The 21,010-nt window shown below is 37.0% G+C and overlaps 1 protein-coding gene across 2 annotated transcripts in view; it reads right to left on the bottom strand.

The window, feature by feature from the left end:
- Positions 1–404: 404 nt before the first annotated feature.
- The window catches only part of YES1 (YES proto-oncogene 1, Src family tyrosine kinase), a 57,485-nt gene continuing 36,879 nt past the window's right edge, over positions 405–21,010 (bottom strand). For both annotated transcript variants that reach the window (XM_052787611.1, XM_052787613.1), the window contains exons 2-12: positions 18,998–19,267; positions 13,852–13,951; positions 12,644–12,742; positions 9,488–9,591; positions 9,149–9,298; positions 8,776–8,931; positions 8,323–8,502; positions 5,901–5,977; positions 5,392–5,545; positions 4,686–4,817; positions 405–3,887 (exon numbers count right to left, since the gene is read on the bottom strand). In XM_052787611.1, coding sequence (XP_052643571.1) covers positions 3,679–3,887; positions 4,686–4,817; positions 5,392–5,545; positions 5,901–5,977; positions 8,323–8,502; positions 8,776–8,931; positions 9,149–9,298; positions 9,488–9,591; positions 12,644–12,742; positions 13,852–13,951; positions 18,998–19,259 — 1,623 coding nt within the window. In that variant the 5' untranslated portion in view covers positions 19,260–19,267 and the 3' untranslated portion in view covers positions 405–3,678. The remainder of the gene's footprint in view (positions 3,888–4,685; positions 4,818–5,391; positions 5,546–5,900; positions 5,978–8,322; positions 8,503–8,775; positions 8,932–9,148; positions 9,299–9,487; positions 9,592–12,643; positions 12,743–13,851; positions 13,952–18,997; positions 19,268–21,010) is intronic.

The following is a 21,010-nucleotide window of genomic DNA, read 5'->3' as shown; positions in this document are numbered from 1 at the left end:
CAGGGCCTGGAGGGTCAATGGCAGTCTTGTTCCTGCATCAGGATCGGGCTGAAGTAGGAGCATGATGTGCTGCTATGAAGGCACCTGCACTGCTAGGCATTTGCACAAATAAGAGTGCAAGTACCTACTGCACAAGATAATAGCTGTTGGATGAATCACAGTTCTGGACTTCAGCAGTTATCTGCCCAGACCTGCTTATGGTGCCCAAATCAGTTATTCAAATTCAGTCCTAAATTCCTTAGCAAGGTATGAGAATTTGAGTCCCTGTTTGCAATGTACTGCTTAGCTTAAGTGAGTGCTCCTGTGGTTTAAACCCAACATGACCGCGTAGCTCTAAGCAAAGTCTTGTGTGTTGGGGGAAAGTTGGCACAAATACAGACATCTACAGCATCTCCACAGAAAACTTAAAAACTGAGAAGTTTATTGGATTGAACAGATCAAAATAAATAACAGAAGTGGGGGCTCATTCAGTTTAGTTGTTTATATTCATTTATACTCATTCCAGCTGTGGATAATGTGTTTTAGAATAAACAGTATTGTAGATGACTACAGGTAAGATAGCATTCCGGCTTGATTCTACCCATCAGCAAACTCTAGGAGACTTTCCAAGGCTACTTTTCAGTGGTAAGAGCTATTCACACCTAATGAAATGACAATTCAGTGGTTGCAAGAATAAGAAAACATAAGGTTCTTTTCATAATGCTTTATGCTAAAATGGGGATGTATTTTATCTAAATAGTAGGATCATACACTTTTTATGTTTGGAAGTTTACTCAAAAATGGTATGAAAATATTCTTAAAATACTACAGCTTGAAACAACGCATGACAGAAAAAATCTGCAGGCGTAGCATGCAGAATGGGTATCACAATGTTCTGGTGGACAACAGGGAGAGTACAGATTACCAGAAATTACATGATTGCTGTCATTAAAAATAGTAAAACATTAATTACATTACAGGAAATACTAAAAATACAGTAAACTTTGCAGTTCGTAGGTTCTGTAAGAAGAATGGTTTTAGTGCTGTATTAATTACTATTGAAACTCAAACAGTACTAGCTCCTTAATCTACAGTGGCACTGTATATACATGTCAGGACTTGTGGTTTGAGTTGTACTGGTCATTGAGACAGGTAACATTCAATGAAGTTGAGAAAACATCAGCTATCACAATAACAAATGTATAAAATTCCCTGAAAAATTGCACAGAAGCCAACAGTGGCTGCTAATACCAGATAAAGCAAGAGAGAGGAAATGTGTTTGCCCTACAGCATGGCATTGACTGCCAGCTGAGAGTCTACGTTGGACTTGCTCTCACAAGAATCCCAAGTCTGTCTGTCTGTCATGGGAGTTAGTTTTAAGTCCAGACAGAATTGTTCTAGCCCATTCCTGCCAAGGACTTCTGAACTGCTCTAGAAAATGTCTCCCTTTTCACAGCAATAATGCACCACGAACTCAGCATCTTGTATGAAAATACATTAAAATAGAGGATAAAAATTCCCCTCCTTTTCCCCTCAATATGAAGGCTACTGTGCTTTTGTCCCCCTACTGCCTTCCCCCCTGCTCAAATAAGAAGATACAATCAAGGAGAAATTTATTTTGAACCAATTCTGCAAAACAGTTCAACAATGCCATACTTTATAAAAATACTTAGTTACATAATTAAACTTATTACTATTTATATAAAAAGTGTGAATGTGAATTTTAAACTCTGTTAGGGTAAGAACCACATCAAGGTCTTCAGGTGAAACAAATACATTTTCATAAACATACAAACTCTTTTGGAGAAGTCTTATAATACACAACCATTTACAATGAACATGTTCATTAAGTTAGTGTTTTATTCCTTTACTATACAAGTGTTATTACAATGAACTGTTCCATTCAGTAATTAAAAATCCAAACAATGCCAGTGTCATTTTTGGCATTTTTTGTTATAACTGTATTAATACATAAACTCATATGATTGTGTTATTAATTTTAAAATATTTAGAAAAATTAAAATTCCATTGTATTTTGGGTTTTCAATTTTTTTTGTGTGTGGTTTTTTATTTTTGTTTTTCTTACATAAAGCCCTTTTAAAATCTGATAACCACATATGTATAGGTGATGAGCAATGATGAGGGAAAATGAAAAATGATGGCACTGTTCTTACAAAGATCTGTTTGGAAGTGGTATTCAATGTAATGTAAACCCACGAAGAATGTTAAGTTTAGTACCAGAACTATATTACCAGTTTTTCTGAAATTCATTTGTTGGATAGCTTTACAATGATAATATGAATTCCAACCTGGTAACTAAGTAAGAGTTTAGTGTTTCAAAATTAAGGTACATAAGTTGATCAGAAATTCAAGAACCTCATGCAAATTGTTGAGTAAAAGACATGATGTTATTGCTTGATATGTCAGTAGCCAAAGAGAATAAATCTAGATGTAGTGTCAGCTGGGCTGAATGCCAGCAAATTTCAATGTCACTATTTGGACAATATTAAATATATTTTATCCCTTTAGTTTTTAAACTTTCACATTTTCTTTTGTTTATTTTTTCATTAAATAATTCTGTAGGAAGGGCAGAAGTGGGAAGAGCAACTGCATGTAAGCGTGTCTTAATAGTCAAGAAAAGCAAAAGTGCAATCAAATCCCTGAACTAGTGACAGCTAGCATTTGCGGCACCCACCCTTGTTAACACATAAAAGCCACATACAACAGTACCAAACCTGTCTGAAAAAGGACTAAAAAGTGGCCATTTACCAGCTTCAGCCTTGCTTTCCTGGTGAGCTTTGTTCAGGTGTCTTCCCATACAAAAGCTCGCTGTTGGATTGGAGCTTAAAAGATTAAAGGCTTCCCCCCCGATTGTATTACATAGCTTCAAGTTCAAATATCATCATACTTTATCAACACAATTTTATAAAATATTACCTCATTTCCTAGTTACCTTCATTATTCTTAATTAGCTATGCAGAAAGAGAAAAAGAAAAATCTCTCATGCTACTTTCCAGTTATATTAATAAAAGTATTAACACAGTGCATTATGCTCTCTAATTTCACTATTGAGGTCTACCATTTAGATCAAGTTTGTCATTCACTGTTCCAATTTCTCTTTTAACTTGCCTACCCTAATTAAGTCCATGCAAGAGGAAGCTTAAAGATCAAGACTATATATCAAATACAGTTGTACCATCTTTTTTTTTTTTTTTGAGCGGTGGGGCGCACACACATGTAATTTTGAACACAGGGAGTTTTACAGAACTGGAATAGAATTGCTTGGTCCCACAAAGTTCTTCTGCTTTAAAAATGTCTTACCACAAGATCACTAATTCCAGACAATTCCCTCTTTAGTAGAATGATTATCAAACATTGGGAAAATAAAGGATTTGAAACATTGTTTTTTCTGCTGTTGTTCACACCAACACTCATTTTTCTACCCTGTATTTTCAGTAAGCTTCCGTTGGACCCTGAAAACAAGTTGGGAAAGAGGAAAAAAACAACAACGTCATTGGTAAGTTAGATTATAACACTTTAAAAGTGGTTTTGTGCAACTGCATTACGAAATTCCAGTTTGCCATTAAGAGCATGCAAAGTAATGAAGATTTTCTTTCCTTTTATTCCTTATAGACTTCAGGAATTCTTTGCAAGTCTTTTACATTTGGCATATTTGTGCATGTTATACAGACTATTGGCTTATAAATTGTCTCCAGGCTGGTACTGTGGTTCTGTAGCAGTAAAGTAGTCCTCCAAGAACGACTGTATATATTCAAATGTTGGTCTCTCATCAGGGTCCTTCTTCCAACAGAGTTTCATTAACTCATGGAGAGACTCTGGGCAGCCTTGTGGGCAAGGCATCCTATATCCACGTTCCACTTGTTCCAGAACTTCCCGATTCACCATCCCTAAAAGGAAAGCATTTTAGCTCTGCATGACATCATACAAAGAACAGTTTCCCAAAGTTTTTCAAGTGTCTCTCCAGCTGCAATGCACGTGAATCTACCATAACAGAACCTTTAATGAACGCACTTTATAACAAATTAATTTTTTACATTTTGCATTAAATACATTTTCTGAAAATTATTTAATTACACTGGTAATTCCTCAACATCTGGTCCTTCTTCCATTTGTATGCTTTCTCATTCATATCCTTTCCCACTGCCTTGGGCCTGTCCTTTCAAAAAGGAGACTCAAGCACAAATACCTTCTGCCTGCCTTAGGTTCCATTCAAGGACCACTTAATTTGAAATCAGGCAAACAAAAAGGCATTTTATGCCTAACAGAACCGCCTTACAAATTCCAGTCACAGCAAAATATCTGACAAAATGTTACATATGCTTAGTTTCAAAAACTGGTCTAGCAGGTTCATGCTACCGATGCTCACTGTAGCCTGGGAAAATGTCAAAAGTAGAAATTTCAGGAACAGACAGATAGGAAAACATAAGGATACCACCTAATCTGAAATGAACTATCAGTCACATTTACAAATGCTATTATCTTAAAACACTTTAAAAAATATATAATAGTTAATCTGTAAATAAAACAAAGTAGCTTTGTGAACAAAGGAACCAGTCAAGCATGACTAAGTTTTTGTCTCTGCTTGTCAACTGTGGGCTCTGAATGAAGGCAAATAGTACAAAAGGTAGCTTCAGAAGCACAGAATACAACAAAGAAAAGAAAAATCTATTATATTTTCCTCTTACCTGGATATGGCACTCTCCCCTTTGTTACCAGCTCTGTCAGTAAAATTCCAAATGACCACACATCGGACTTGATTGTAAACCGACCATATAATGCTGCTTCTGGAGCAGTCCATTTAATTGGAAATTTAGCTCCTACAAACATTGGGAAGACAGATACTCAATTTTCCCTTGCTTATGCATCATTTGCTTACACTTCAAAATATTTTAGAAAGAATACTGCACTCAAAAAATTTTTACATTTTGCTTTGTTGACAAAATGCAAGGTGGTTTAGTATTTTAGTATTTCAAACTGGAAACCAGTTTCAAACTAGGGGAGCAACTACCAGCTACAATTTTTGGAAGCAGCTAAGACATCTGGGATTCTTAATTAAATATATTTCAAAAAGTGGGATGATCTTCAGAATCTGATGAGCAACCTCTCTGGAATTTCAGCTCTCTTCAAACTGTAGCAAGTTTTATCCCCAAAAAATAACTAAAAACATTTTTGAAAACATAAGCAAACTGCCAGATAATTTTGAACATTAAAAAGTTTACTAAAATTGCACTTAGGCGAGGGGACCAGTTAAACATAGCTATGAAAGCACATTTATATGCATAATCTTTATTCATGCAGACAGAATACACAGACACACTCTGCTAAATATAATAGTTCTAAGTAATTGGAAAGTAACTGGTCTTATTTATTCAGTAAATAAATCGGTCTTACCTTGTCTTGCAGTGTACTCATTGTCCTCTATTAACCTTGCTAAACCAAAGTCTGCTATTTTACACACAAGATTGTCTCCTACAAGAATGTTAGCTGCCCGGAGATCCCTGTGGATGTAGTTCATTCTTTCAATGTAAGCCATGCCATCAGCAATCTTAAAAATAAAGTTTTATTAAAGATTATTTTTCATGACTATATACGTTTCTCCCAAGCATTAAGCTGTACCCCTTTATCTTAACTCCATTCTCATTGTGTAAGTCTAGGAAGTATAGCATAGCAAGAGCTTGTGACAGCACTGATTAGAGTGTGTCTGGCTATACCGTATCTGCTAATTGGGAACTATACTGTTTCTTTTTGAGAAATTACAAACCTACAACAGAATATGTAAGACAGAACAGCATACAATAGCCAGAGCGTTCAACGTCTAGTTTAGTTTAGTTGATATCTCATATACTTTTAAATCTCTTTCCTAAGCAATAAATACAGTTTTCTCGGTTTATACAATGTACCTGAGCAGCCATGTCCACAAGCTGTGGGAGTTTTAAGTATTTCCCTTCTCCTTCTTTAAGGAAGTCTAGCAAGCTGCCTGTAAAAGATGACACATTTGGGGAAAAAAAGGAAAAAAACCAAAACATCAATTTCACCTGAAAACATGAATGAAATTTTTTTTCCTAGACATTACAACTTAGATATTCATCTCTCAAAATCTGTGTTTGAAAAACCTGTCATTTAACAGAATACATGACTCGATGACTATACCTGTAGTTGACTCTGCCCTGATAACTAGTTAGTGCAAGTTTTATTCAAGTATTTTGGAATCCATTTCAATAATTCAGCTAACTAAACACTAATAAAACAGACTGCTGCTTGATGATTATATGGCAATACATATGGATTTTTCCCAATATTCCTGGTATCAACACACTTCCTAGTTGGACTTTTTTCCACAGTGAGATTTATAATTAGAGAACAAAAAACCTCCTATCCATTACTTAAATTTTTCTGCCAGCTCAAATTATATACCAAAGAAATGATTCTGAAATCGTTGCTTTTATTTTGTTGCGTTGTCTTCCTTACAGGGGAAAACCAAACTTGCATTCTTCCATTCTTTACTATATATTATCTTCTCCCATTTACATAATGCAATCATTTCCAGAACATTACAACATAAGTAGTATTTGAAATCAGTTCCAAGGACCTGTGCTCTTTTTAAGACATTAATCTTTACATGCATTGTAAAACTTTGTCTCTGACATAAGAGCTTTCCTTACAGGTGTTATTAAGCCATAAGGGTATAGGAACATGATCTCTTTATTAAGAAACTTGTGAAGACTGATAACTAATCAGTCTCATCACAGCCAAAATTACAATGACAAAACTGCAAGTGTGACGATGGTGGGGAAAAACACACTGAACTGCAGATATTGCAGTGGATTCATGGCTGTAGCTGTGAATTAGGTACCTCTGATGTGGTTTTAGTCACTTGCTGTATTTTTGCATTGAAAGTAAAAGTGTGGCAGGCCAGACCCACACTGCTGCTGATGTTTGCTGGGTGTGTTTGCACAGACTTTTCTCCATCTTGGTTCATGAGCTCAAAGGTCTGAAGAAGAGCAAAGATTTCATGTTGACCTCTAGTAACCTGTCCACATTGGAAAAAAATTTTGGGTACTGTGCAGTTCATACCCACCTCTTTCCCTTGTAAAAGGAGAAAGAAAAAGAAAAGGAAAAAAAAATGTTCTACTAACTTTCAAGTATGAACCACCAAAGAGGTTTTATGTTTTTGGTAAAATGTGAGAAGTTTTTGAAATGAAAACAGAGGCTTCCAATGGCATTTTGAATCCATAACTTAGAAAACATGCAACTACTTTTCCAATTTTTTACTTCTGCTTTTGCAAGGTAACATCCCAGTTCTGGTTTTAATCTTTACTTTTTCTTAGGCAGAATACTATAGAGCTTTTTTTTTTTTTCCCCTGACTGCCTGGCCAAAACCTGATTTCTGAACAATGAAAACTGATTTTACATGGCAGCTTTAAGATCTGACAGAGAGACTGTCTAGTGTTATTTAGGAACACCACCACAGAAGGAACTTTTTATATTTTCTACTCCTTTCTACCTTTTTAAACTTATACAATGCCTAAAAACCCCATCCCAGCAGGACCCCCCCCCCCCCCCCCCATATTTGTGGCAGAGTACTGAACACAAGCAGCCACTCTCTTGGACTTTAACACTGTTTCTATTTCTTATCAGGATAGCAAAATTTCTCTGTGAAGTGAACAGAAGTCTGCATTTTATAAAACTGGAACAATTGACTTGAAAATCTGCTGCTTCTTAACACTAATATGCTTATGATGTTTATTTCTACATTCAGCCTAAATCTCTAAATCTCTGTTTCAGCAGCAGGGGGAGGGGGAAACAATACAGAGCAAGGGAAGAAGGATGAAAGACTGAAAACAAGGAGGTAAGGGAGGGAGTCTGGAAAAAAACCCTCAAGCTTTTTAAAATTTACTATTACACTCCTGGAAAAGAAAAACTAAAAAAAAACCCCCAACAAACCCAAACCCAACTGATTCTGTTGCTGTAAGCACCATCTGTCTACAGGCAGGTGTATTCTCATGATAATATTCCCAGCTATACCAACCAATTTAAATGAAACAGGCAGTACACACTAAAAAAATGAGGGGGAAAAACCCCCGAATCTTGTACTTGGAAGATTAGCAAGGGTGACAGAGATGTGCAAAAAAATCATGCCTCCACCCACGATCTAAATCAGAACTGCTTCAAGTAGGTCAAGCGTTGCTCATTTTAATTTAATCAAAATTACCACTTCCACTCCAGTCAGCTTAAACCTAACATTAATTAAACATTTAGTTTGTTGCTGGGATCTTAAATAATCTTTTAAATGTAGTATCTTCAAACTGTTCTGTCACACACCTTTTGTCATGAATTCAGTGACAATGTAGATTGGTTCCTCAGAAACGACGGCATAGAGCGGAACAAGTTTGTCATGTCGTAATTTCTTCATGATCTGAGCCTCCTGCAGGAAAGCTTCTGGCATCATTGTACCAGGTTTTAGTGTCTTGATCGCTACTTTTGTGGTTCCATTCCATGTTCCTAGAGAAACAAATTAGATTTTATTCTCCTCTATAATACTGAAGAGATTTTCTGCTGAAACTGCTTTTTGCTTCCATTTTGTTAGCTAACAGTATAATTATAAATTACAACTATATTGAATATTATTTTTACCTTTATGTGACTGATTGTAATTGGTACTTTTTCTGTTCAATTCTTTATCAGATTATCTTTTTAGATCCCAATACTGATTTACTGAAAATACTATTAAAACATTCACATGAACAACTGAAAGGTGTCACATTAAGCTCTTACCCATCCATACTTCACCAAAACATCCTTGGCCCAACTTAACTTCCAGCCTCAAGGATTCTCTAGGAATTTCCCAGGCATCTTTTGCTAGTCCCTGTGTTTGTGGTTTCACAGTGGGACACACGGTTGTTAGCTTATGACACAGCCCATCAGCATGTTCTGGAAAATGGAAAAAATAAGCTTTGTCATTAAGCAGGGGTTAAGGCTATAACAAAAGTAAGATCCTAATGTTGATAAAAAGAACTAGTCCATTTACTGTTTGTCAAAATAAAGAAGAAATTTTATAATTGTGAATTTTAAAAATAAGCTACATACGCAGGTTTTTTTCCTCATGATAGTCACAAGGTAGCATTAGGACACTAGGACTTGGGCTTACCTCTGTAGTGTTTCACCAACTTCTGCAGAGATTCAAATTGTGCTCTAGTTGTGATATAGTATCCACCATTGTCAAGTTTTCTGATTTTGTAGTGTTTCACATTATCACCTCTGACCTCATCCCAGTCACGTATGGAAAGGGAGTAAGCACCTAGGAAACAAGTCATACTTTGTTCTTCACCAAAAATTTAAAAATGTATTTAATGTATCTCCCCCACTGTCACTATACACGTGTGCACATGCATATATAAAATGTGATAGATGTAAAAATGCTCATTATGTCCACCTTGGTGGGGTGGGGGTGTGGGGAGAGAGAAGAGATATACATAAATATACATACCTTTAGTGGTTTCGCTCTCTCTTACTAAGAAAATACCACGCTGGTTCCCAGGATTTAAAAGTAGCCTTTCTGCATCCTTCCTGCCCATCTTACCAAAATACCACCTAAAAAATGTTAAAGGAAATATGTGTAAGTAAAAGCTTCCTATGCTTTGGTAATCATACAAATACAAGATTTAGAAATCTCAAGCATTGACTGGACTACTAATATCCCAAAGCAGTTACAGAGCAACAAAAGTAATGACATCCATATAATCAAAATATTTAGATGACCTATTTCTATATGACTCTCATTTCTATTGTTTGCAAAATACATGTAAAGAGGCCTCTATCTGCAAATACTGTGTTTTTCTGATGGTTTAACAATGGACATCAATGGTACTTAACATTGAAAGTAACTTCTGGTTAAGGAGTTCACAGGTCAAGCTGAATCAGATGACATACTTTGGTAGCACACTCAAAACACTGCAGCAGCTGAAACTAACTTCTGTAAGAAGTTTTGGCTGTATGATAGAAAACAATATGTAATGCAAAGTGGGTATGCATAAATATCATTGGATCACAGGTTTATTCAGGTTGGAAGGGGCCCTTGGGAGGTCTCTGGTCCAGCCTCCTGCTGCAAGCAGGGCCAGCTGTGAGATCAGACCTGGTTGCTCATAGCATTGTTTACTCCAGTCTTGAAATCCTTGAAGGATGGACCCTGCACAGCCAACCTGGGCAACCTCTGCCCCTTCCTGGTTGTCCTCAGGATAACAAGGTTCTTCTTACATCCAGGTGGAACGTCTTCTGTTTCAACTTCTATTGCCTCCCGTCCTTCTCTATCTCAGCAAAAGGAGCACTTTTTTCTACTGATCATTTAGAAACAACCCTGTGGTAGGTATCATTTACTTCTCTATGAGTAACACTCCATCTTTGTTGCATCATTCTGATATTGAAAAGTAAGCAGATGTTTTAAAACACCACCTGCATTTTTTCTTGCCTTAAGTTCTTTCACAGAAGGAGTTTCTTCTTCTATGCTCCCACAGTGTGCTTATCCTGATGAACAGCCTACATACAGCTCTGTCCTGAGCCAGTGATAATTTTAAGGTCCATCTCCCAGTGAAACCCCAGACTTTGGAATAACACTTATTTCTAACTACATTTTATTTTGATTGTGTGCCTCAGAAGTCACAAAATGATGCAAAGTGTAAATCTCAAACGTTTTCATTTGGCACCATCATAGCATCAAGCAGATCTGGCTTCATGAGTGTTGGGAGAAGAATAGTGTTGGAAACTGCTGCAAAACAATGGTTTTGTGGGTGAAACACTTTGCGGGGGAAAATATGTAGGCAGGGAGGGATCATTTTGTTGGCCTGTGAACAGAATGGCCTGTGCAATCACTTGGGAATTTGAAACTTATTCTTGCTTTTTATTGTATTTGCAGTTTGACTGTTTAAGTAGATGTGGAAAGTTAGAATCGGATATAAGAGTACATACACTTGAGACAATTTGGATGTAGCCAATAATCTTATTGAAGCAAACTTGAACCCTAGTTAATTACTTCACATGAAAATGCCTCTTCCCCAGACTACTACAACAATTTACAAACAATATTGTAAAGTGCTATTTTATTTTATTACCTACAAAATAACAGTAGGGTTTACTTGTTCTTTTTATGAGCATTAAACATTTATATTATAGTATCATTCAAAAGGCACATGGATAACATGGATCCCATCACAAGCAGTTTGTGACATAAATGCCTTCAGCTTAGAAAAGACCACTTAAAGAAAATCCTAGCAACCTGGGGCTGCGTATTGCTTTTGCACTTGTAACTCCAACTGCAATCACAACACAAAACCTATAAACACTATCAAAGCCCAGGGCTACCAAATGAACTCTAAAGCAAATTAACTCTATTCTGAATGCTGTGATGATATTTAATAAAATTAGCACTAGTTCTTTAAAATAGTTTAAAAAAGCTTCTTCACTCATCACCCCTCACTCCAGTCATCACACAAACCTATGACAAATCCCACCACCCTGTTTTGCCAGTCTTTAGGAGCAATACTTTCTTTGCAGAAACACTGCATTCTTAGTTTGCAAAGGGCTACTGTTTCCATTTTACCACCACTGCAGCTGTAATGACAATATGCTTTTATTGCATAGTTTAAAAAAAAAAAAAACAAACAAAAAACGCCCAACTTTTTTCCAAAAAATCTGAAGTCAATGATTTTAAAAGCAGCTGAAACTCAAGGGCATAAAATAACAGTGCGTCTTTGATGCGTTTTTTTAATAGCAAAGAGCCAGGTGAAAGCAGCAGCAACATGCTAAAGTCTCAGCTTGAGATTCAGGAAACATCTTGGAAATCGGGCACTTTGCCCAGAAGAGCAGTAGCAAACACAGAAGTGTGCAGATCACATATCAGGGAATTGCTTATTGGCAGTACCATACCTGTATATTGAAGCAAGAGCTGCGGAGCTTTATATTTCTAGTACAACAAATACAACTAATCCCTTGGAATAAATATAACCTGAAACTGTACCCCAACTCACAGTTCCCACTGTTACTTTATGTGATTTTGTAAGCACTCTGTGATCTTTGTAAATAAATGTAGGAAGTACTGGTACCCAAAGCAATACAATTTTCCCAATTCATAGTAGTTCGTAGTGTGCCTAAAAATTTTGTCACCAAAAAGTTGTTATAGATTAATAGATTAGTAATAACTGTCCACACAAATGATTTTTTAGAATGTAAGATTAGGTGCTACCAAGGAAATAACTGATCTTGAATTAGGGTTTGGCAAGCAAAAATAAGGATAAAACCCTAGAATTGATGGTGTGTGAACTCTTTAACTAAAAACCATCCACTTTTGCTTTACATGAAACACAATGCATGTCCCCCAATTCTTATCTTCATTATTGCATTCTCCCATCCTTTCTCCTTTAGCCCTACATATAGCAAGCAGGCATAAAACATTTGCATGACTGCCCACCTCACACTTACTACTAATTATACCTTTGACATCATCCAAGTAGCATTGCTATCCTTCAATTTGCAGTATTATCCTACTTTACCCTTAAATGTTACATACACTGAATTAAAGGAATAGTGTCACTACAGGGCACAAAGTGTAGAATGCATAATAAGAACAGATTGACAGGATACAATGTCTTACTCTTCTGCTTGAATAGAGTCTGCAGGAGCTACGTAATTGCTTGGGATGTAGCCTGTTTTTCCCGTAGCAATGGATCTTGCTTCCCACCAGTCTCCTTCCCTGCAATGAAACATCAGTTATCTCTTCCACATATAAATAATACATCATTCCCTAGGACCTATAACATCCTCACATATGAAAGACAGGTTAAATTCAGGTAACGTGTTATTTTAATTATGAAAGCATCTAAAATAGTTTGTGCTGCATCTAAATATATTTTTCTTTTCACTGTAAGCAACACGAGTGCCTCTTAGTGGAAGTTTGAATAGTAAAGATTTGGGTTTTAGGTTTTTTTTAAAATGTAAAAACAGTTTATCAATATATGCAGAACGCAAACCTACAACAAAACATTTTATGGCAGAGATGTGTAAATAAACTTCCCAGTTCTCTAGTCTTCATCTGCCTCTCCCAGATCATTCTGCCTGTGTGCTGACAGTGAGCAATAAAGGAAGCAGGAAGTCAGCTAATAAAATTAGAGAACTGGACGAATGAAAACTGCTACATGTATGAATTAGAACTATTACCACAGCCAAAAGCTGCATGTAAAGAAATCTCCAGGGTGAACAAATTATTTCCTTTTCACTAGACTTCCAGAAATCAGGCTGTAATATTGTTAACGCTGCTGCAATTGAACTAGAACATCAAACTACTAATAAACTATCTGAGCATGGATTTAGTGTGGAGGCCAGCTAGATGCACTTCCACGGTGAGATGTCCCTGCCTACAGGCAGTGCACTCGCCTCCAGCATTTGCCAGTGCAGCGCTGCTGGCTGCACCCACCTCCCCGTGAGATATGGAAACCTGTCAGAGAGAATCTGCAAGGTGCAGAGCCTTGGATGGGACAGTATGTGTCTCCACCTCTGCTGCCTTGCTGGAGCAGGGAGTAGAAGGATGCCACCCAACCAACTGAGGACGAGAGGCTTAGAGCTGTCCCAGTCACTACAGTTCTATATCTGCACCCAAACCATGAGCTCAGCCTGAAGGTTATTGTCTTACCAGTATCAATATCTTAACCCCATGCTTGTTGAACATTGCATGCATTCAAGAAAAAGAAAAAAAAAAAAAAAATCTACTCTTCACTGAAATAGGATACACAGATTTCAAGAAGAGTTGAGGATCTATTTATTCCCAACAACAACCAAGTGAAGTCTGTGAATGAGAACACTTACGTGTTATTTATTATCTGGAACCGTTCACCTTTCTTAAATGAAAGGTCATCTGTAGTTCTAGCTTCATAATCATATAAGGCCACAAATACAGTAACACCACCTTAGGAAAAAGAAAAAAACCTCATATGATATAGCAGTAACATTGCAACACTTGATTTAAGGACTTGTCTGTGACACAACTCATCAGTTTTGATTTGGAAGCAACTAAACACTCTGGGTTGCATCTCATTTTGGAAGCTGGATCAACAATCAGCTCATTTCTTAAGACAGCGGAAAGCCTATAAACAGACACCCTAAAAATATGCTTCCACACCACAAAAGGCAGCTAGATACATCACTGGAAGTACATTAATAATTAGAGCACTTATATACAGAAACCTGCACAACATATCAGCAGTAGAAAAAAAAAAACCTAGCTTCTTTATTAAGCTAGCTTCTTGTTAGGAGATGCAATTCTAGAAGATCCTACAACACCACAACAGTAAACAATCGGAAGTAGTTTCCTGTTGAACTTAGCTATAAATAACTGATATGTTCCCAACCTTCTGAGGTTACACATCAAGATCTACTCAAGGAATTGGACCAGAAATAAAAGTATTCCGTTGGGGACAAAGACATTTCTCTGCTTTAGGACTAATGATTTTCCTAATTCCATCAAGTCTCCCCACCAGTGAAGCAGACCCCTGCTGAGGATGATCCATCAGGGCATTATTCTAGAAAACAAGGACTGAGATACGTCACAGGACGAGCAGCTGCACTCCACCAGCCCTAAGGAATTTGCCTCCCCATCCCACTTCTGGTATAGGGCACGTTGTTGAACATGTCCCACAAACAGCATACTCATGTGACAGATGGATGGTAGGGAGGCTCCTATACTTACAGTAGGAAAACTTTTTCTATACTTAAAAGAACTAATCTATAAAACTGGGCTAAAAGAGAAAGAGGGAAAGGAGAACAGGCTATATGAAATGTGCAAGCTACGAGCAAAAATAAAAAACTATGCACCATAACTAGGAGAAAGTTAAAATAGAAAACTGCAGATGCGCAATTCAGAAGGACTTTTTAAGCTCTAGAAATGCCATTTCACAGTCTAATGGACATTCAGGAAGCCTAATGATAGTCCAAGCAATAACTTATTTTTAAATGTATAATATTACATCTCTAACATGCACATATATGTACCAGGATATACATGGAAGACCACCAACAGAAACATGCTGCATCTAATTTTAGATCTTATACTTAACACAACAGTGATCAGAAAGGAAGAATACATAATGCAACGGGTATTGTCTACATCTAATATTCTTTTGCAATGCATACTTTCTGATGTAACAGCTCCCAATTACTTAAATATTTTCATTTGATTTAGGCTTCCTGTGATTACAGTCTCTCAGCAGGCCTCAGATAGAAATGAATTTACAGTTCCTCTAGGAAAAACAGAACAAAAAATCCCCACAGGAGGTTAAAGTAACTGAGGGTTTTTTTCTGAAGTGTGATTTATGAACTGAAAATGAATTAGAATATTCCCTAGAAGTTAACAGTTCCTAATCTAAGTTAAAAATCAACACAGTTCTACCAATTTTTGCCTGCATAACTACATTACTGCATTATTTTGATGACAAAAAACACTACATGGAGCAAGAAAATTGTGGGGATACATACCGTATTCACACAAACAGAAACCAAATGTTACGGAAATAAACCATCCCCAGAGAGGTCTTCAGCAGATGAAGAAAATCAATACTCTCAAGTCACAATATCACAAAAGTTTTTAACTGCATATAAAGAAACTGGGAGACTCCAAGAACTTCAAAATAAACTGTACATCTAGAAAGATACTAATGTGGGAACAAGAGAAAGATTAATTCCTCTAGACAGTGTAGCACTAGTCAAAGTAATGGATTCAAATGTAAACCATGCAATAAAAGAATTATCAGTAATTATCAATATTTGTGTACTCTTAATTATTTTTAAAGAAAGAACTGTAAAAGCTAACATATAATCCTTGGAAAGTTTTGATTTCAGCAATTCAGCTACCATAAAACCTCTTTTTATTCTCACTCACAAATGTTATTTATTTCATAGCAAACGATAACAAAATACTTAAGGAGAACAGCATCAGCACAGAATGTTTTAAACAAACAGATACTGCTCAAATGATTTTTCAAGTCTCTTGCAGCTGTTTACTTTGTGAATCACTGCAAGGTGATCTTGTTTAGCTATTTGTGGTCATAATACTTCCCTTAAAGGTTATCCTTTCATTAGGTCAGTATTCCCATCCTCTAATCAAGGATTGGTTTTGGAGAGAAGACTTTACTTCCTTGTTCAGCATGAGGATTACAGAGCACTAGTGCTTACACTGCTTCATGGAAGGCAAGAACAGCAGTCCATTTTTCTGTTTTGATTTTCAGTAATAGTCTATGAATTCCAAGTATCTGATGACTGAGGATGTGTAATACAGAAGCAGTGTGACTAACTCAGATTTTTTTTCTCCTTTCTGCTCTAGAGGAATAAAAGATGGCTCCACTCTTCTCAGCCTCACTACAGGCCACAATGACAACCATATCATCCCCTTGTCAGACATCACTGATGGACTGGATAAGTACTACTGACACTTATGTCCTGTTTGACAAGCCCATCTATTCTCCTCTCCTGCAAAACAAAGGGCCACAGAATGCGATCCAGTGTTTTATTCGTCACAGATAGAAAAAGCTTACAGCCAGAAGCAGCTTGTCATCTTACACATTCACAAAAACACCCAATTTTGACTGATCTGAAAATTGGTACTGAATGTACCAGTTGCTGGTGCAATTTTTATTTAAAACAACAACAACAAAAAACCCCCCAAAACAACAACAAAAAAGTGTGTGTGTTTGTGGATGGGCTGGTTTTACAAAATGAGGACAAATTATTACATATGCAGTATCGTTTTACTTGATTGCAAAATGATGGGGGCGTTCACCCAAATCAGCTTGCCTGGTGATAACTGAATCCACACTGATGAGATATTAGACTATCTTTTCATGAGAAATCTCTCCTGTTGACTCTGGTCCAAGATATAACATGCTTAACTACCAGCAGGAACAGGGACAGGCAAGAGAATATCCCTTCTGGTCTCTGCAGCAAAGGATTTGGTACCTGCGGGGGGCCTACCTCCCTGATGTCTGGTAATGCCCAGGAGTGCCTGCATGCACTGCTGGAGGTTCCCACGTGAACAAAGAACCAGATCTACTAAAAAGAAATACACAGAGTTTCTTGGAAGAGATGAAGATTTGTTTAAGCACAATAAACGTTTTTTAGTGGAGCTAATGAATAAGAAGAAATGCTGCCCTTATTTCATTTCTCCATATGTTCATCCAAAACAGGGATTCAGAGCTGGCTCAAAAATTTTGATATAGGATAGATGCTCATTTTAATTATTTGGTTTTTAATGAATTCCCCAAAAGGGAATACGAAGTGATCATTACCCGACAATTCATATTTGGTTTTCTGAATTGCTTAATGTCACGGCCACAGTGGGTTTTCATGGATCTCAAATTTCTTGTGTTTAAAAGATTTTTAAATGCCACTGTAACGAAGCAAATATTTAAGCACTGTAATTGTGCTAATCTTAGAGGTTTGTGGGAAGACTAGAAATAGACTAATAAGGAATTATTCACCGTGTTTTGTGAAGTGTCTGTGCAAAGCTTCTAGAATAAACTACTCTTTCCTTTCTTTCTCAAAAAAGAATGAATTACGGCTTCCTCTCAAAAATACCCAGAAAAACTAAGTGAACTACTGAGATTAGCCACGTGCACAAAATCAACGTGTATGTAATGAAGTTTTAAGATTTTCATACAAAGGTGGGTTTATAACATAAAATGTGTGTATTGCTTTAAAATGCTCTATCTTCAGAGACTATATCTCAGCGCCTAGTAAATTCTACTTTTACATTTTCAACTTTGGTTTTAATATGACCAACAACAATCAGAATTTTGCTGTTTTGTTTCACACATATTGTTCATATAGTAAAGTACACAGAATATACTGCATATCCTGTTTAGCTTTATAAATGAACAGATTCAATGTTGCATTAATGTAAGTAACTTATAGGTAATCAAATAAGTCTGAAAAACAGTTTAAACTATATATTTCCTGAATTTGAAGCAGTTTATATTTTGCACCTCTCTCCAAAAGTTTTAAGCCATTACCCCATGTGCATCCCTTTAACAGCTTAGAACTTCTACCACAATTTTATCAACTATTCCCATTACTGCCTGTCATGGTTTATCCCCAGCTGGCAACTAAACACCACACAGCTGCTCACTTACTCCCCCCCACCCAGTGGGATGGGGGAGAGAGTCGGAAGGAAAAAGGTAAAACTCGTGGGTTAAGAACAGTTTAATAGAACAGAAAGGAAGAAACTAATAATGATAACAATAAAAACAACAATAAAATGACAAGAATAATAATAAAAGAATTGGAATACACAAAACAAGTGATGCACAATGCAATTGCTCACCACTCGCTGACAGATGCCCAGTTAGTTCCCGAGCAGCGATGCCCCGCAGGCCAACTCCCCCCAGTTTATATACTGGACATGACGTCACATGGTATGGAATACCCCTTAGGCCAGTTTGGGTCAGCTGTCCTGGCTGTGTCCCCTCCCAACTTCTTGTGCCCCTCCAGCCTTCTTGCTGGCTGGGCATGAGAGGCTGAAAAATCCTTGACTTAGTCTAAACACTGCTCAGCAACAACCAAAAACATCAGTATGTTATCAACATTCTTCTCATACTGAGCCCAAAACATAACACTATACCAGCTACTAGAAAGAAAATTAACTCTATCCCAGCCACAACCAGGACACTGCCTTTAATAAGTCTTGAATTTCTCTGTGCTGTAATCCTACGCCCTGCCCCCAAAACCAAAAGCCAAAACACCCAACCCCCAAGCCCCAGTCACTAGTGAATATGGGCTGAATTATTATCTGAGCAGTAAACATATTGGAAATCAGAAATCCCTAAAAGGCAATTTATTTTAAATTTGCAATTTATTTCTGTGTGGCAAGGGGTATAGTATTTTTTTTATATGGCTGTCAAGCTTTACTACTACTACTACCACCACCACCACCACCACCAGCATCATCATCTTATGTAACACTCACCTGTTAAAGTACTAGGATATGGACTTGGCACAGCTGAAAATGATGATGCTCCTCCGAACGGTGTCATTCCTGAGGGCCCTCCAAAAGGAGTCATGGAATGACTATTAAAATTAACTGCTGATCCCTTTATTGACGGTGACTGTGTTGCTTGGCTGGAGTCTGATCCATAATGGCTGACGTGGGAAATAACAGGTTCTGGAGTATTATCAGTTCTGTATTTCATGGCTGGACCTTTATCTTCTTTGCTTTTAATGCACCCCATGGTCACTTCTGTGAGAATGAGAGGAAAAAATAAGTTCATCTCCATGTTGCATCTTTTGATAGTTAACACAGAAGATTGCCCCAAAGTTACTGAAAATGCTGATTTATTACTGGTTGAAAAAACCAAAACCCCAAGCAATTGCTCCCATGTGTAGTTTATAAACTCTGATGAAAAACTGCTCTGGAATAAAATCTAAGTCATTCCCAGACTAGAGAGGACATAATTATTTTCCCTTACAACAACACATACTAACAGCGCATTTGGATTATTCTTCATCCCAGTTCCTTGGTGGACTGTAAATGGTAAAAAAGAAGAAAAAAAAGAAAAAAAAAAAAGAGGCAGTCAGGCAACAGACAAGGAAAAGACACTGAAGACTTCTATAGCAGGATGGAAGGGGAAACAGAGGTGACAAATCCTGAGTCAATTATATGAAAAAAATCCAAAGCAATTACACAAAGAAAATGAGTGGAGCATTCCTGCTTTCTTTTTTAAGCACCTGTGCAATAAGGTTATGACCTGGTGGTGGTATTACAAATAATATCTTTAAAGACCTAGAGAAGTTTTCATCCATTGCCAGCCCCCAAAATACAACTCACAAACAAACCTGGCATATTCATGGCCACAGGATAGGGTTAAACTCTAGAGTCTAACTAGAGCTACAAAAAAATTTAGGAGAGTAATTACAACATCTGTAGTGGTTTAGAAACTGAACTGTGCCCAGACAGGTTACAATCTATAGCCCTGATGGCCCAAGATTGCCACCAGCTCCTACTACAGGCAGGCTGTGCCAGAGCTGTTTACTAGGGGGACACTATTACCTGCTGATGGAGGCAACCAGAGAGATGTGTCATCAACAATTAAAATGATTGCGTCTTAAGAAGTCACCATCTGCCATTTATCAGGTGGTGACAACTGATAGCAGGCCTTTTCTGGCTTACCCTGGTGGGGAAACAAATCAGGAAGAAAAACAGGAGTCTCTATTAGATGCAGCACTAGTCTGGCATGAAAATTCCTGTATTCTTGGGGGAAAAAAAAGTTAAAAATCTACTTTAACTTCAAAAGTAGAAACCTCCACAGCAATAGGCAATCAGTTAAAAAAAAATAAACAGCAGCAGTCTGAAAGCATTAAAAATACATCTTTTGATAACTACAACAACATTTTCATGGACTGTAACTAACAATTAGGGAAACACAGTGTTTCCCATTGTGTGCCTAACTATTTATTTCCTTTTCAGTTCTCTCTTACCTTGTTAACTATTAGAAACAGAAACAGGGAATAAAGTAAATCTTACTAAACAAATGCTGCCTTAATATAGTCAAACTGAGAGAAACTAATGCCCTCTGTATAACTAACCATTAAAATACTAAAGATCCTGTAATTTCCTCAAGAACTCCAGAAGAGTTCCTGCAAAGAAAGTGGTCCATAGCTAGTGAAACACCATATGAAATTTACTGCTCATAAAGATTAAGAATATTCACCCTGTCAATTCAGGCCCTAATGCTGTAATGTAATACAATTACTGGCGCAGAAACAAGCAGCAACAAAGTCAAATGACTGCCTTTTTACAAATCTCGTCTAAGAGTTTTACACAGAATAATGAACCATCACAAAAGCACACCTTAACTTTTTTTTTTTTTTTTACTTCTGGTACTATTATTGCCAACTTATTAATTGTGCACAAATGTTAATAGAGCAAGACTCAAATACATGCATGAAGAATGTAGTGTGTCTAAATACTTTACAAAAGATG

Source organism: Harpia harpyja, chromosome 5, assembly GCF_026419915.1.
Source record: "Harpia harpyja isolate bHarHar1 chromosome 5, bHarHar1 primary haplotype, whole genome shotgun sequence".
Classification (NCBI taxonomy): domain Eukaryota; kingdom Metazoa; phylum Chordata; class Aves; order Accipitriformes; family Accipitridae; genus Harpia; species Harpia harpyja.
The sequence above is the reverse complement of the archived record's forward strand: the minus strand, read 5'-3'. Positions and strand labels throughout refer to the sequence as shown.